The sequence below is a fragment of the Geotrypetes seraphini genome, chromosome 4 (genome assembly GCF_902459505.1).
Source record: "Geotrypetes seraphini chromosome 4, aGeoSer1.1, whole genome shotgun sequence".
NCBI classification, from domain to species: Eukaryota; Metazoa; Chordata; class Amphibia; order Gymnophiona; family Dermophiidae; genus Geotrypetes; species Geotrypetes seraphini.
The window spans coordinates 188459757-188476067 of record NC_047087.1 but is presented as its reverse complement, the minus strand read 5'-3'; the positions used below and the strand labels follow the sequence as shown (position 1 = coordinate 188476067).

At 44.4% G+C, this 16311-nt stretch overlaps 1 protein-coding gene across 4 annotated transcripts in view; it reads right to left on the bottom strand.

Annotated features, from left to right (window-relative positions):
- The window catches only part of SPOCK2 (SPARC (osteonectin), cwcv and kazal like domains proteoglycan 2), a 285541-nt gene that overhangs the window by 72227 nt on the left and 197003 nt on the right, over positions 1 to 16311 (bottom strand). For all 4 annotated transcript variants that reach the window (XM_033943705.1, XM_033943707.1, XM_033943708.1 and 1 more), the window contains 3 exons: positions 14302 to 14416; positions 4139 to 4256; positions 1411 to 1530 (listed from right to left, as the gene is read on the bottom strand). In XM_033943705.1, coding sequence (XP_033799596.1) covers positions 1411 to 1530; positions 4139 to 4256; positions 14302 to 14416 — 353 coding nt within the window. The remainder of the gene's footprint in view (positions 1 to 1410; positions 1531 to 4138; positions 4257 to 14301; positions 14417 to 16311) is intronic.

Genomic DNA, 16311 nt, shown 5'->3' with positions numbered 1-16311 from the left:
GGACCCTTCTTCCTTGTGATGACCTGGTACAGCGGGGAATCCCTGGGCCTGGACTTCCTTTCATCTATTGTCAATTGTGGCATTATGTGGGCTCACTCCCAGGGGGCTCCTTCGGGGGGGGGGGGATTTTGGGATCCGGAGACCAGAGTCTCAATCTCTTATTTTCATAAACAGATTATGGCTCTTGGTCCGCCTAGGGCTTTTCTTTCCATTTTGGAGGCCTGGCAGTGTAACTTGTGGAGGGACCTTAGAGGGGATTTTTTACTAGGAGGGTTGAAACACACGGCAGGCCTGGTATATGGTGCTGACTTGCGGGAATGTCACTACCACACAGTCCTGAGAGCTTATGTTTCCCAAAGTCAAGCCTATTATCTAGGATGTGTTGACACTCAATTATGTGGGTGTTGCTCTGTTGAGGTGAATTCTTATTTCCATGGTCTCTGGAGTTGTGAGGGGATCCAGGATTTTTGGAAGGCCCTGGCGTCCTTTTTATGGGCGCTCCTCCGGGTGCCTGTTCCTGTTTCAGCGCTTTCTATGTTTTTTGCTCATTTCTCCCTGCTCTCTATGTATACTTCTACAGAAAAATTGTTTCTCAGTAAATGTTATATTTTGGGAAAGAAAAGTATCTTGAATTGTTGGCTGTCTCCCAAGCCACCCTCCTTTTGGTATTGGAGGAATCAGCTACATGAGCTGATAGGCTGGGAAACTCATTTGGCTTATTCTTCTCGAAGACGGAGCAGAGACTTTAACACCTGGACTCCATATTTGAACATTCTGTCTCCAGAGTCATAGCCGTATTTTGAATAGACTTCAATTGTATACTACCATACCTGTATAAGTTCTGGAACCAGTCTGTGCACTGTTTCAGGTGGGGTGAGGGGTCTGGGGGAGGAATGGTGGGGGTGGGTGGGTTTGGGAGGGGTTCTGGGTTGGGGTCCTGGTGTCTTGGTGTATCTGTGGAGGATACAAGAGTACAGTCCTCCATGGTGGGTAGATACTATTGTACTGTAAAACTTGACTTGTGCTTTTGACTTTGTTATGATTGTATCTGTTTACTAATAAAAAAAGGTTTAAACAAAAATAAAAAAGCAAATCTTTTAGAATCATCTTAAATCAAAAAACCCTTTAAAAGAATAGACATACTGTAATTAGATGAATCAGTAATTAAACACTTCTTTAAACAGAAATGTTTTTAAAGAACTTTTACAGCATTTTAAGTCTTGCAAAGCTCTAATCTGCTCTGGAAGCTGATTCCAAAGTTGAGGAATTCCTGCATCCATCAAGTTAGATCACATAGAAAGAAGAAACATCTAGGCCATTAGATCCAAAAGATCACAGCATTCTCACTGGTGATGCAGCATTCTCATAATGAGTCCTAATTACACAGAGCTTACAGTCTACTTGTCATACCTATTGCTGGATTATTGGCACTGCTCCCTGAGTTGTTTTGCTTGGAGTTCTCATGAAGCAGCTGGAACCAGTCCCGCAGACGATCACCCAAATCTGCTAAGTCCTGCCCAGTGCAAATCTCTGGAATAGGGGAAATTCAAAGGAGCCATAGCATGTGACCATAGCATGTGACCACTTTGTCAACCATAGCATGTGACCACTAGAAAAAACACATATCAATGCTAAAGGGACAAAGAGAGATAATGGAGAAAACTAGAGACCACCGTAATGAAGAGGAAGGGTAGGGAGGGCATTAGGGGGTAGCAACCAGGGCAATTGCCCTGTCCCTATGCCCAATACATAGCTGGAAAGGGGACTGGATAGGGTTACCACTCTGCCCACAGTCCCAACATACACTACTCAGCCCCACCCACACATTACCCATTTCCTTGGTTCCCCTTCACATCCACTGGACCCTTTTAGTGCTTCTCTCTCTTCCTCCTTTCCTCCAACCTTCCTCCACACAGGTGCTTCTCTTTCCAACCCCCCTCTCCTGTGGCTGCTTCTTTCTTTCTTTCTCTCTCTCTCCCTCCTTCCAACCCCCTCCCCTAACAAGGATGCCCCTCTCCTTCCAAACTCCTCTACTGCTGTTTCTGTCTCTCCCCTCCCATCCAGCACTACCCTACTCTTTTCTCCAGCACTCTCTCCTTTCCATAATACCTCTCCAACCCTCCCTCCATGCTGTTTCTTCAGTACTCCTCCCTCCCTGCTTTTTCTCCAGCCCCCTCCCCCATCCCTTCCTTCATGCTGTTTCTCCAGCTTCCTCCCCTCCTTCCTCAGACGCTACTTTTTGTCATGACCTCTCTAGCTCCCAACTCCCCCACCTATCTCTTACCTGGGCCCAGCCACTGTAACTGAATCTTTGGACAGCTGCAACAGGGTAAGCCTGCTGCTACTGGCCTGCCCCGGAAGCTGCCTCTCTGCAAGTCATGCCTGCGTGAGAACAGGAAGTTGCTGGATAGAGACGGCTTCTGGGGCAGACTGACGGCAGCAGGCTTACCTCATTGCTGCTGCTGGCTACCTGAAGATTCAATTACAGTGGCCAGGCCTGGGGAGCAGGTAGGTGGAAGAGTCAGGAGAGCCAGTTACAGCCAGACTGCCCATTTTAAAAAATGTCTGGGCACCCAAAGAGTCCCCGAAAAAGAGGACAAGTCCGGTTACAAAGTGGTTTCGTATAGGGGTTGGGTGTTAGGTCAGATGTTCTAATTGTCTTTGTTTTACCAGATAGTGAATATTTTTGCCATGACCTTACTATAGAGCCATGGTTTGTTTTCTATGTGTCGCTACTGTACATTATATTGTTCTTTTTCTGGTTGTACTGATTGCTTTTAGAGGAGGTGGAGGAGAGATAGTTGGACTATGAATCTGGATGACATATAATGTGCTATAACAATTTCTGTCATGTTGTATGTTTATGTAGTTCTTACTACATTGTTTACTGTTATGGGGGGGAGTTCAAGTAGAGCAGGGCTTCCCAAGTCCAGTCCTCGAGACCTACTGGCAGGCCAGGTTTTCAGGATATCCACAATGAGAGGTTTTCAGGATATCCACATGCATGAGAGAGATTTGTATACCAAGAAGGCAGTGCAGGCAAATCTCTTTCATGCATGTTCATTGTGGATATCCTGAAAACCTGGCCTGCCTGTAGATCTCGAGGACCAGACATGGGCAGTCCTGATGTAGAGTATTGAAAAATGGATGACAAATGCAGTGTTATCATATTCTGTTTATTGTTGTAAACTGTTAAGAGGACGTTCGGGTTTTGCCAGACGTCTGGTAACCCTAGGACTGGGGCACCCTCCCCAGTTTCTGTCTTGGGCTCCTGCATAACACTGGCCTTAGGGAAGAGGTAAGGTTCATTGGAAAATTGAACTTTTAAAAGTTCAGTGGCTTCTGAGGTTGGAAAGCTGTGCTCAGTAGTTGGGTGTTCATGGAGATGTGTCCTGTGATCTATTTCTTTTCATTATTTCCTGAGCTCCACCATGAAAGGATGTAGCTCAAGAGCAGTTGAGGCATTTTAAATCAATCAGAGCACAGCTTCCAAATCCTTTCCTATGAATCAGTGGCATAGCCATGGCTGGACCCAGGTGGGCAGGGGCCCACTCACCTTGGTATCAGGCTTACACATAATTGATCCACCCTTGCTGTGGCTCGCAGGGATCCTCTCAAGCCCCACAAGCTGAAGAATTCCTCATCTGGTGATCAGAATCCTTCCAAACTTGGCAGCCATCTGCAGTGACCTGAGCCCTGTCGCTGGTCCCCAGTGCATGCTCAGGAACACTGCAGCTGCATGCTGAGCTTGCAAGGAATTCTGGCTGCCAGAGGAGGACGCCTTCAGATGGCAGGCCTTGCTTGGGGGAGGGCAGGGGATGGAAATGGGCAGAGGACATAGACAAAGAAAATGCCATGCCCACCCAAAATTGGCAATCTGGCTAAGCTATTGTTTTGAACCACAGAGCCATTTGAGTTTACAGGATATCCACAATGACTATGCATAAGATAAATCTTTAAACACCGTCTCGGTTTATCTCATGTATACTCTAATATAAACCTGACTGGTTGTGGAATCTCCAGGACAAGTGGAAAATTCTGCAATAAAGACCTCAAATAAAGGCACCAGCAGATAAAGAGAGTTTTTTCCACTAACTTCTGACAGGCCAAAAGAAAGTCAGTTGCTGGTTTTCCTTACCCTGCTTGGTGGGATCGCTGGTAGAGGGAGGTGTATGCTCTGTGGGGCAGGGGCAGGGCCCCTCACACTTGACCCTCAGCTGTTTGCTGCTCAGGCAGGCCTGCTGCTCTAGTTTACACTGTGGGGGAGAGAAACACAGTTAGATCAAAGGCTGGGAATCCCATCCCTAAACCCAGCTCAGGAAATGCTTGAGAGTCACCAAACCAGGCTGCTGACAGTGGCGTCAGTAGTTAAAGCTATGGGGAGCAATTCTGTAACTGGGCGCTTCCATTTAGAAACTTCAATGCTGCACAGTGAGAGTGTATTCTACAACAGAATCTGGACTCCGAGATTCCATTGTAGAATACTAGTGTAACCCGATATCAGTGCCTTACATTTACACGTCCTCACATTTATATCAGCCATGGACTAGGCATAATTGTGGCCAGCCCCAAGTCTGAGAAGGTTGCACATAACTTACAGTATTCTGTAAGCTGCATGTGTAAGTGGCATCCCTGCCCATGCTGGATCCAGTCAGAAAATACTGCCAAGACTCCCACGACAGTCTCAGCAGTCATCTGGATTGGAGCGGTACACAGGTCAGGAACGGGTAGGGCCCATTCCTGCCCCTATCACTGACGGAGGCCTGGGGAGGGCCTATGGCTAACATGACCATTTATTTTTTCCTCAAATTGGGACAGGACCCTACCCGGACACCCCCCCAGACCCTCCCCCCCTGTTCAAAATGGGACGTATGGTCACATTAAATATAGTGCAAAATATAGACAGCAGATATAAATTCTCCAAACTGACACATTTTGATCACTAAATTGAAAATAAAATCATTTTTCCTACCTTTGTTGTCTGGTGATTTCATGAGTCTCTGGTTGCACTTCATTCTGACTGTGCATCCTTTCTTTCTCTTTCTTTCTGTCTTTCTTTCTCTCTCTCTCTCTCTCTGCCCCCCCCCCAAGCCGCCGCCAATTTCTCCAAGCCACCCTACTGATGCAGCAACAGGCCAGGTGTGTGCAATGACTGCACAAGCCTTCCTGCCCCCACCCAATGTCAATTCTGACATTGGAGAGGAAGTTCCGGGCCACCCAGTCAGCGATTGGCTAACCCGGAACTTCCTCTCCAACGTCAAAATTGACATTGGGGTGTGTGTGGGGGGGGGAAGGCTTGTGCAGTCGTTGCACGCAGCTGCTCTGTTGCTGCGTCGGCATTGGGGAAAAAGGGAGAAATCCTGGGCTCCGCGATTGACATTTTGGCCACAGCTTCGGGATGCGCTTTCTGAAAACGGGACATTTCAGCGTCCTGAAGCTGTGCATGGGCACAGCGGGACAGGTGATCTAAAAACGGGACATATGGTCACATTACCTATGGCTGATCAGGTGGAAGGGGCATTTTTGGCTGAAATCCAAACCAGGATTTCAGGTTGGTTTCGATGCCAAATATGAAACTGAAACCGAAATTTGGTTGGCTTCTAATTGTACTGACAAGTTATGCCACTTACGCATCCTTATAGAATAGTGCAAAGCTGTTTTGTTGCCATTTACATGCATAAATGCACACTTACCCATAAAAATGCCAGTATTCTGTATGTTTATGTGTTCCTGTGGTATGTGGGCGCCCTGTTATACTCTTTTACAGCCCAAAAGCAAACACTTATTTTGAAGTCTAAATGTCATTGGCAAGACCAGAGCTCTCTTTACAGACCTGCCCTCTGGACTATGCTGTGACCCATGACATCACCGTTATATTGAGCATCTAAATGAAGGGAATAAAGTACACAGGAGATGTGGCGAGCTGGCAACGACACAGAAAAATTCATGGGATATATCCCTCATTTCAAGGCAGCTTTAGAAACATGCCGACTCTGACCAGGAGGGTCATGTACTAAAGTAAAACTGGTTTCAAGCAGGGCAGCTAGAACAACTGCAGGCAGTGGCTTAGCGAGGGAGAGAGGCACCCAAATCGGTGGCACCCCTCCCCAGCCCTCTTCTCTGCCCCTCCCACCTCTACACACTCCTTCCCTGCCCCCTCCTAACATGCGCACGCCGCTTCCCTTCCCCTTACTTCTGTAACGTTCCTGGCGCGAGGAGCAACCTCCAAGCTACTGACGCACTAGTGTCGGCACTTCCTCTGACATCACTTCCTAAGTGCAGGTCCAAGAAGTGATGTAAGAGGAAGAGGCATACACTCATGGTAGCAGGGGGGGGGAGTGGAAAGGAGGATGGGTGCCTGCGTCTGCTCCCCCCCTTACTACGCCACTGCCTGCAGGCAAAATTTAGTTATGCCAAATTTCCTAAAATATAGCTAAACCTCATTGAGGTGTAGTTAATCATTTTGCAAAGAATATTGCATACAGCCATTTCATGCATAATTTAACTAAACCCTAATAGTTAATGAGCTCCTTTGCATGATTTTCCATCATAACAGTACCATGGCAATATTCAAATCCAGACTCAAAGCCCACTTCTTTGAAGCTGCTTTCAATTCCAAACTCCAACCCACCTGCTAAGCACCAATATCTGTCTTATCATTCCTTCTGAGACACGTTTATTAGTCCAACAAAAGAAACACTCTTATTTGTAGTGGGACCACTACAAATGAGAAGTTTCTTTTGTTGGACTAATAAATGTGTCTCATTTGGTTGCTTTCAGACATCTCACTTGCCTCTTTTTTTGTGTATTTTGTTATCATTCCTTCTGTAATTCCCCACCTGAGCACTGTGTACTGATAAACGTTCTTGTCCAGTTTGTCTGTCCCGATTAGGTTGTAAGCTCTTTCGAGCAGGGACTGTCTGTTCTATTTTTGAAGTACAGTGCTGCGTATGTCTAGTAGCGCTATATAAATGGTAAGTAGTAGTAGTAGCTCATTAATTATTAATTTGAACAATGTGTTGCTCACAGAAAATTAGGTGACAAATTTTAGTTGATGTAAAAGCAAAAAAAAAAAATCATAAATGGTGCTTCGTGTGCTAACAATAAGGTGAACAAAATAATTGAGGGAGTACCATTCCGATTCCAACACAATGGTAACGTTTATTAAACAACTACGAAAAAGACTTGACGCAGAATCTGATTTTGGCACAAAGTGCCTGCCTCAGGCAGCAGCATAGCGAGGGAAGTTGGCACCCAGCATCGCTGTGCCATGCGCCCCCTACGCTTCCCCACCATGCCGTGCACCTCCCAATCTTCCCTAGTGCTTGAGCGCCCTCCCCCCCCCCCCCACATACCTCTCAAAATGTTCACCATCTCGAAGCGGGGACTTTAGATCATTTATTGTTCTATTGTCCATTCATTTTGGCTTTTTGGAAATCGATTTGGGGCCAAATAAATTGTTTTTTGGAAAATCCTGTGGCTTTATCCTATGATACTACTATATTATTTGGAATGTCAGTGAGGAAGAAAAGTCAAATTTCTGCAAAGAATAATAAGCTATTACTTATTATGACAGGAGATGCTATTCAGCAGATTACATTTAATTGGAAAAATTGGAATAGATTAAATTATAATTTTTGGTGGAATTCATTATGTCATATGTATAAGATGGAAAGAATGTTAGCCTTGCAGAAAGGTAATTTTTTTTTTTTTTTATAAATTTGTTTATTGAAAATTTTTTCAAATATACAAAACAAAAACACAGAGGTTCAGCAAACAGATATCCACAATGACACATTCTCTCCAACCCCTTACCCCCAAATTAGCGTAAAGATAAAGTCGTACTAGAATCTTCAGTACAATGCAAAAAAAAAAAAAATCACATAGTTCAAAATAACCCCCCCCCCCCCAACCCACCCCAGAATCAACTTTCACATAGGGTTACAAAAAATATAGCTAAACACTCAGATCATGAAGGACATTCACACCACCTAATATAGGGATTCCACACCTTGAAAAAGGGAGTTAGACGAGACTTTGTCAATGCCGTCAATTTAGACATACGAAAAATAAAATCTATTTTTCGTAATAAATGAAGTCGACCTGGGGGAAAAGCCTGTTTCCAATATGCCGCTAATAAAAGACGAGCAGCAGTAAAGATATAACAAGCCAATTTATGGGTATTAGAAGTCAATGAAACCAAAGGTAGATGTAAAAGAGCACTACCCATAGCTCGAGAAATCGTAGTGTTTAAAATATCAGACAACAATTCGAAAACCATATCCCAATATGGGATTACCCTCGGACAATCCCACCAAATGTGAAGAAAGGTACCCAAGTGACCACAGCGTCTCCAACATAAATTAGATACTTGAGGATACATAAGATGAAGACGCTGGGGTGTAAGGTACCATTGATAAAGCATCTTGTATCCATTTTCCACCAAAGAGCTGGCTATAGAAACTCGAAGCAGGCGACTAAACACCCGCTCCCAGTTAATAATCGGCGGCACTGGGCGTAAGAGTCCCTCCCAAAGAGATAGATATTTAACTGGGGGAGCCTGTTGTTGAATAAGAGCTTTATAAAATCTAGTGATACACCCCTTACCACTACTACCCATAATCGCCCACTCCAGGGTGGTTTCCTCCAAACAAATATCATCAAAAGCCCTGCGACTAATAAAATCTATTGTTTGAAGATAGCGAAAATGATCAGTCAGCGGCAAATCATAAGCTTCCCTCAATTCCAAAAATGATAATAATCGTCCATCTTCCACAAAATCTCCCAAATCCATAAGACCCATTTGGGCCCAAACACGAAAACGACAATCAAATCTTCCAGGTGCAAAGCCCCACGCGGCCCACAACGGGGTACTACGAAAATACAATCGAGAAGGGAAAAACCTATTGCGCAGCCGAATCCACATCACAAACGTATGATGCAAAAAAGGGTTAGCCCCTTTAAACAGTTGTCGAGCCTCTTCCACTTTTAACCAAGGGATCACCTGACAAAGCTCTTCCGATCCCAAAATTTTTTCCCCTCGAACCCAGCTTTTTGATCTATCCTTACACCAACTCAAAAAAGACTTCAATTGAGCTGCCTCATAGTAACGCCGCAAACAGGGTACAGCCATACCCCCCTGAGATCGAAGCTGATACAACACATTCCTAGGTACCCGTGGAGGTCGACTCTTCCAAATGTATTTAAAAATTTTTCTTGCCACCCCACGAAAGAAAGCAGCAGACAAAGGAATTGGCAAAGCCTGAAAAAGATAAAGTAATTTCGGCAAAACCATCATCTTCACACTTTGTATACGACCAAACCAAGATAAAGAAACATTCTCCCATCTATCTAGATCAACCCAAAGAGATTGCAAAATCGCTGGATAATTAACTTCAAACAAAGAGCAAAGCCGTGTTGGCACATTAACCCCCAAATAACGTATAAATTTAGATGCCCATTTAAAAGAATAATTAGCCTTCAAAAAAGCACAATCCCCTGGATGTACTGACAAATTCAATATCTCAGACTTATCCATATTGGTCCGAAATCCGGATACAGCGCCATAGTCAGACAATTCACCAATAATTCCCGGGAGAGTAACAGATGGATCAGTTACAGTAAAAATAACATCGTCAGCAAACATCAACAACTTAGTGGAAAGTCCATTACAAACCATGCCATGAATAGAATGCTGGGCTCGAACATGAGAAGCTAAAGGCTCCATTGCCAGCGCAAAAAGTAATGGCGAAAGTGCACAGCCTTGTCTTGTACCTCTGGCTAACTGAAATGAGTCTGTATAACCCCCATTAATCCGGAGAGCTGCTAAAGGCTTAGTATATAGAATCTGAATCCACGTAAAAAATTTTCCTCTGATACCCATAGCTGATAGAGTACTCAACAAAAATGGCCACGACACCCTATCAAAGGCCTTTTCAGCATCAACACTCAAAAGCAATGCTGGCATCTTTTCACGTTGTACAAACCAAATCAAATGAAGCAATCTACGAATATTATCAAATGTTTGTCTCCCCGCAATAAAACCCGCTTGGTCATCCTGTACTAAATAAGTCATATAACATTGCAACCTATGAGCCAGAATCTTGGTGAAGATTTTATAATCAGTGTCCAGCAACGAGATTGGACGATATGATCCACAAAGCATAGAATTTTTTCCCGGTTTCAAAATAAGTGTTATACCCGCCAATCGCCATGAAAAAGGCAACTCCATACCCATATCTAAACTATTAAAAGCCCGAGTAAGAGGGCCTACAAGCAAATGTCTAAAACATTTATAGAATCTATTCGTAAAGCCATCTAACCCAGGTGCTTTCCCATAAACCAAAGTGGAGATTGCCCACTGAGTTTCAATTTCCGAAATAGGGGCTGACAAACACTCTGCTTCTTCAGATGTCAATTCAGGAAGCCGTGTCTGAGCCAAATAATTATCAATTTGAACTTGAGACACATCTTGTTCAGGAGTATAAAGGTGTTGATAAAAGGAAAGGAAAGCACCTGCAATAGATTCCGGCGTATAGCAGGCTGAACCATCAGAGGCTGTCACCTTAGTAATCACATTCCTTAATTTTTGAGCCTTCAACTTATAAGCCAACTGACGGCTCGCCCGATTACTATATTCAAAATTTTTTTTGTTGGACCGACTGTAATTGGTCTGATAATTCATCTAATTGCATCACCTGTAGATCTTTTCGCACTTTATCTAGACGCGTCAACAAAGTAGGAGAAAGATCCCGCTTATGTTTTTGTTCTAAATAATGCAATTTTTGTCGTAAAGCTTCCTGTTTTCGCCCGCGTTCTCGCCGTCGATGTACTCCAATAGAAATAATATGACCTCGTAAGACTGCCTTCATACCTTCCCAAAATATCAAGGGAGAAATCTCATCACTAGTATTAAACTGAATATAATCCTTCAAATTCTGCTCTATTCGGGACACTATTATAGGATCCGCCAATAGGCTATCACAAAATCGCCAAAACCGCCGCCCAAAGAAAGCCATATGAGGGTGCAAAACAAAGTGTACCGCAGCATGATCTGACCACACACGCTGAGCAATTCCAACATCTGATACCTGGGAAAGTAAAGCCTTATCAATGCCCCAAAAATCAATACGAGAATAGGAATCATGTACTGTTGAAAAATAAGTATAATCTTTGGTGGTAGGATATAGATGTCTCCAAGGATCAATCAAATCCCAGGACATAAAGAAAGAGTGCAATTGCTTTCTATCAGATTTTCCATAATGAATCGACTGTGATGAATTATCCAATCCCACATCGTAGGTCAAATTAAAATCCCCCCCTACTATTAAAGAACCCTCTACAACCCCTCGCAACACCAGGTCTAAAGATTCCAAAAAATCTTTTTGCTCAGAATTAGGAGCATAAATATTACAAAAAGTGTATAGCACCTGCTGCAGTTCAACTTTCAATATCAAGTAACGACCCGTCGGGTCTCGTACCACTTGTTTAATCTGAGGATCAAGGTGCTTAGCAAAGAAAATCCCTACTCCATGTTTTTTAGACCCCTCCTCATTTGAAGCAAAATATATATGGGGATAACGAGGATGTTTCAAGAGCGATTCATACTGAGGTTTAAGATGAGTCTCCTGAAAGAAACCCACCCCAGCCTTCAACCTATCAGCCTCTTTAAAAAGCAATTGCCTCTTTCGAGGTATATTTAAACCCCGTACATTTAAAGTAAAAAAACAAATACCTTCAGGAGCCATTCATTCCAACATACCCACACGCAACCATACTCCCGCAAATACCCCTTCACAACCCAGCATAACAAACCCCACATTATAAACCAGCATCAGAGAAAAAAAAACCCCTTTCCCATTCCTCCCCCCTACCCCCCTCCCCTCCCAACCCCAACCTAACCAAAGGCCCTCCTTATGGTGGGCTAAAAGAGAAAGTGACATCCCAACATACCCCAAATCACAGCAATCATATGATAAATAGTACGAGAAGAGATCATATATTCTAGAAATAAACAAGAGCTAGCAAGAATCGCAAATCAGTCAACCAATAACTAAACAATGCAGCATAAAAATCAGGTAGGCCCAGAGGCCGAATTCTGCTCCAGGCCAGATCTCCGCTGCAGTCGCTTGCTACTAGTAGGGACCCGTTTCCAGCGCTGCGATGAAGCACCAATTCCAGATGATGTAGCCGGCTCTTCCAAGGGTGCATAAAGTTGAGCTTCACGTAATATAACTGCAGCTTCCTCCACCAAAGTAACTTTATGCTGTTGAGAAGCCACTTGAAAGGAAAGTCCAAAAGGAAAAAGCCATCGATAACTGATAGCATGAGATTGTAAACAGCGAGTAATCTCCCGGAAATCTCGACGTTTTCTTAAAGTAATTGCGGACAAATCCGCAAATAATTCCACTTTAGAATTTTCCCATGTTATATGTCCCACTTTTCGAGCGGCTTGAAGAATTTGAGCTTTAACTGGGTAGCACGTAAAACAGGCTACCACATCCCGGGGCCGATCACCTACCCGGGGACCCAGGGCCCGATGTACTCTTTCAAAATCGATCACAGGTATAGGAGCCTCTGGGTCAGCTGCCTGAAGAAAGCGCTTGCAGATTTCCAACAAATGAGCCTGTAACTCCGAAGCAGCCAAAGATTCAGGGATCCCTCTAGCTCGCACATTACTTCGTCGGCTGCGATTCTCACCATCTTCTAGGCGAAGTTGAAAATCTTCCTGCCTGCGTTCCAAATGAACACACCGCGTTTGCAGGGCCACTAGATCCGTATCGTGGTCAATAACGCGTTCTTCAAACTCCTGCAGCCGAGCCCCCATATCATGCACTGATTGCCCAATCTTAGCCACCTCCAATTGCAAAGTGCTTTGAATAGAAAGCATTGTAGATTTTAAATCTGCCATCCATGCACGCATTTCCCCACAGGTGGCCGAGCGAGCATCAGACTCAGTACTCAGCTGGGCAACGCCCTTACCGCGCGGTGGTTCATCAGTCTCACAGGCCTCAGAATTATCCGATGACTGGTAAGCATAAGATTTCAAATCAACTCGCCCTTTTTTAGTTGCCATCTGTAGCCCGCTGGTTTTCCACTTCAAATTATGCAAGAAGGGAAAAATACTAGCCTCGTACTGCCAACTTAAAGCTAAAAGTTTAGCGTGATTCGGAGGAGCTACGATTTTAAGCCACCATCGCTCCCGATGACGTCACTTCCCTCTTGCAGAAAGGTAATTTTAATAACTTTCAGGAGGTTTGGAGGCCATTAATAGAATATTGTAATGAGTAATTATTGGATTATCATTTTTCCCTAATAGGTATAATTGCAAAGTATGGGGGGTGGATTTCTGATTTGATATTTAATGATTAGATTAATAGGACAGAATATAAAATATATTATATGATATATGTACTATATATGAATTAATGGTGTTGGGAGGGAGGGTTTAAATATTATGATTTAAGTTAAATTGATAGAGAATCAAGTGATATTGTATAAGTTTAAATGTTATGTTATGATACACTTGTTGTAAGATGTAAAATGAATAAAGAATTAAAAAATAAAAAAGTATGAAACAAAGAGAGAAAATGGCTGAATTCAAACAAAAAAAAAGTTCATAAACGATCCAAAAAAGGAACAAACTATTATTTTACATACACATCCCTACAGTAGGTGCTGATCTGTGCCAAGCAGCCACTAAGACAGCTCTCACTTTACAGTCAATAACTGAAAGAAGTTACCAAGGAGGGGATCAGGGCAGGATTTAAGCACACTAGGCATAAGCCTAGGGCACAAGAGTTTAGGAGGGCCCTCCCAGATGTGTAAGTCCTCCAGTGGGCAGGAGGAGCTGCAACAACACTTCTTATTTCCTGCCTCTTCTACTGCTGATATTTCTCTACAATCAAAACTACATTTTCCTTTGTGGAGTATTAAAAGGCCCAATGTGCTTGCTTGCTTAGGGCTCTCCAAAGGGTGAGGGGTGGGGGAGGAGACAGAATCTCCATCACTGGAAACTTTGAAAGCAGGTAAAAAGGAACATCTAGGCAGGTGCTGACACAGTGGATCCCACATGACTGGAAGCAGAGGGATAGCGTGGTCTGGATGACCCATTAAGGTCACTAACATTCCTATCTTTTATTTGAACAATTTATACATTATTTATTTCTGTAGACTGGTATAAGCATTCTGGCAACTGTGATATAAGAACAAGATATAACAAATCAATTTATAAAATTCTGTGCTAAAGCCTTTTGCCCTTTCTTCTAGCTCCCACCACTTCTGCTGACATTTCAGTCTTACCACCGAGGTGTACGTGTGTCCGTCAGAGCCACAGATAGGTGCGGGTTGGGCGGCAGAGCACGGCTTGCAAACGTTCTCCTTGTTCCCATGGAGTTTCCCAGAAGGCTGCTTGATTCTGGGCAAGACAGAAGAAAAATGAAGGAGTGAGAAAACCTTCAGCAAAACTTTACATGTACACAGGGCTAGATTCAGTAAATGAAGCCAGTGGCATTGTAGGGTCATGAAATAGTTAACTGTTGTTTGAAATACTGCTCTGGGCTACATAGCTGGAAACAGTGTACAATCTGCTGACATCATTTGCTTGAAATGTATGTCCCTGCCTTACCACATTGTAAGCTAAATAGATAAGAGTTTGAGCCATGATGTACCCTGCCCTCCTGAACATGTAACATTTAGAACTGCAAGGCTTAGATAAGCAGGTAAATGAACTAGCTTCCTATAGGACTATAAGTTGTACCCCTGAACCTATCACAAGTGCTGGCTTAGGACCAATAATAATTGTAGAAAAGTTATAGAAGTAACAAATGAGTAGATTTTGCATATATTAGTTTGTGAAAAGGGCATAAAAGTCCGTGCATTTCCTGTTTCTGGCACTCTTGTAAGCAGGCTGCTCACTGCACAAGAGTCCGGCATGCTGTAAATAAACCTCTTGTACTTTCTTCACGCCTCTGACTTTGTGTGTTCAAGTGACCTTTCAGCATAGCGAGGATAAGAGGCACCCAGGGTGGTGGAACCCTCCCCTCCGCTTTTCCCCCGTTCCTTCTGCACCCCCCACACTCACGCCTTCACTTTCCACCCCCATACCTCTAAATCTTCATCTTCACGAGCAGCTTCTCTGGCCTGCTGTTTGCGCTGGTGTGCCCTCCGATGTCACTTCCAGGCCCCGTGATCTAGAAGTAATTTCAGAGGGAGCCAGGCTGGCGTGAGCAGCAGGGTTGAATAGTTACCTACGCTGGTGAAGATTTTTAAAGAGGTATGTGGAGGGTGGGGAAGGGAACATAAGAACAGCCTTATTGGGTTAGCCTTTTCTTATGGTGGCCTTACTGGGTCAGCCTGTTCTCATGGTGGATAATCTAGGACCCTTGTACCTGGCCAAAACCCAAGGAGTAGCAATATTCCACGCTACCGATCAAAGGCAAGCAGTGGCTTCCCCAATGTCTTTCTCAATAACAGACTATGGATTTTTCTGAGTGTGGTGTGGGGGGGTGGAGAGGTGCCAGCACCCCCACCAAGATGGTTCCCAGGGCGGTCCACTCCCCGACACTAGATGGTGCCCAAATTTGGGTGCACCCAAAAATGTGCACTGAGCACTATGCTATAAACGGTGATTCGAGTTTGGCATCATTTATAGAATAGTAAATAGTGCCGGGATCCGCACCCAACTGTGGGCAGAAGGATTTACACCCAGTGGCTTACCAAGGAAGGGTGTCTGCCCGGGATGCATGCTCTAAAGGGGTGTACAGCTGGCCCACTGGGTTTGGGACCTCCAGCCCCATTCTGCTGCTGCTGCTTTCCCAAACCAGCAGCAGCAGTAAGCTTTAAATTCAGCCATCGCAGGACCTTCCTGCACCTTCCCATGGTTGCTGGTCCACCCCCTCCAACTTTACTTCCTTGTTCTGGAGCAGAACTAGCAGCCGTGGGGGAGGTACAGAAGGTCCCACGTTGGCTGCATTTAAGTTTACAGCCACTGCTGCTGGGTGCCATCCAGCAGCGGGGAGGTGAGGGGGCAGGATACTGGATGGCTTTGGGACGGAGGAAGAGAGAAGGAAGCAGGATACTGGAATTGAAGGGTAGTGGAGGGAGAGGGAAGTGGGATGAAGGGAGAGAAAGGGGGCAGATGCTGATGAAACTGGAGTGCAGGGAGAGAGAAACAGAAGGGAAAAGGATACTGGATGGAATTGAGTTGGAGGGTGAGAGGAAGCAAATGTTGATAGAAGTGGAGTGAAGGGAGAGAGAGAAGGGGGCAGACACTGGATGTTAGTGGGAAAAGGAGGGGGAAATAGATGCTGG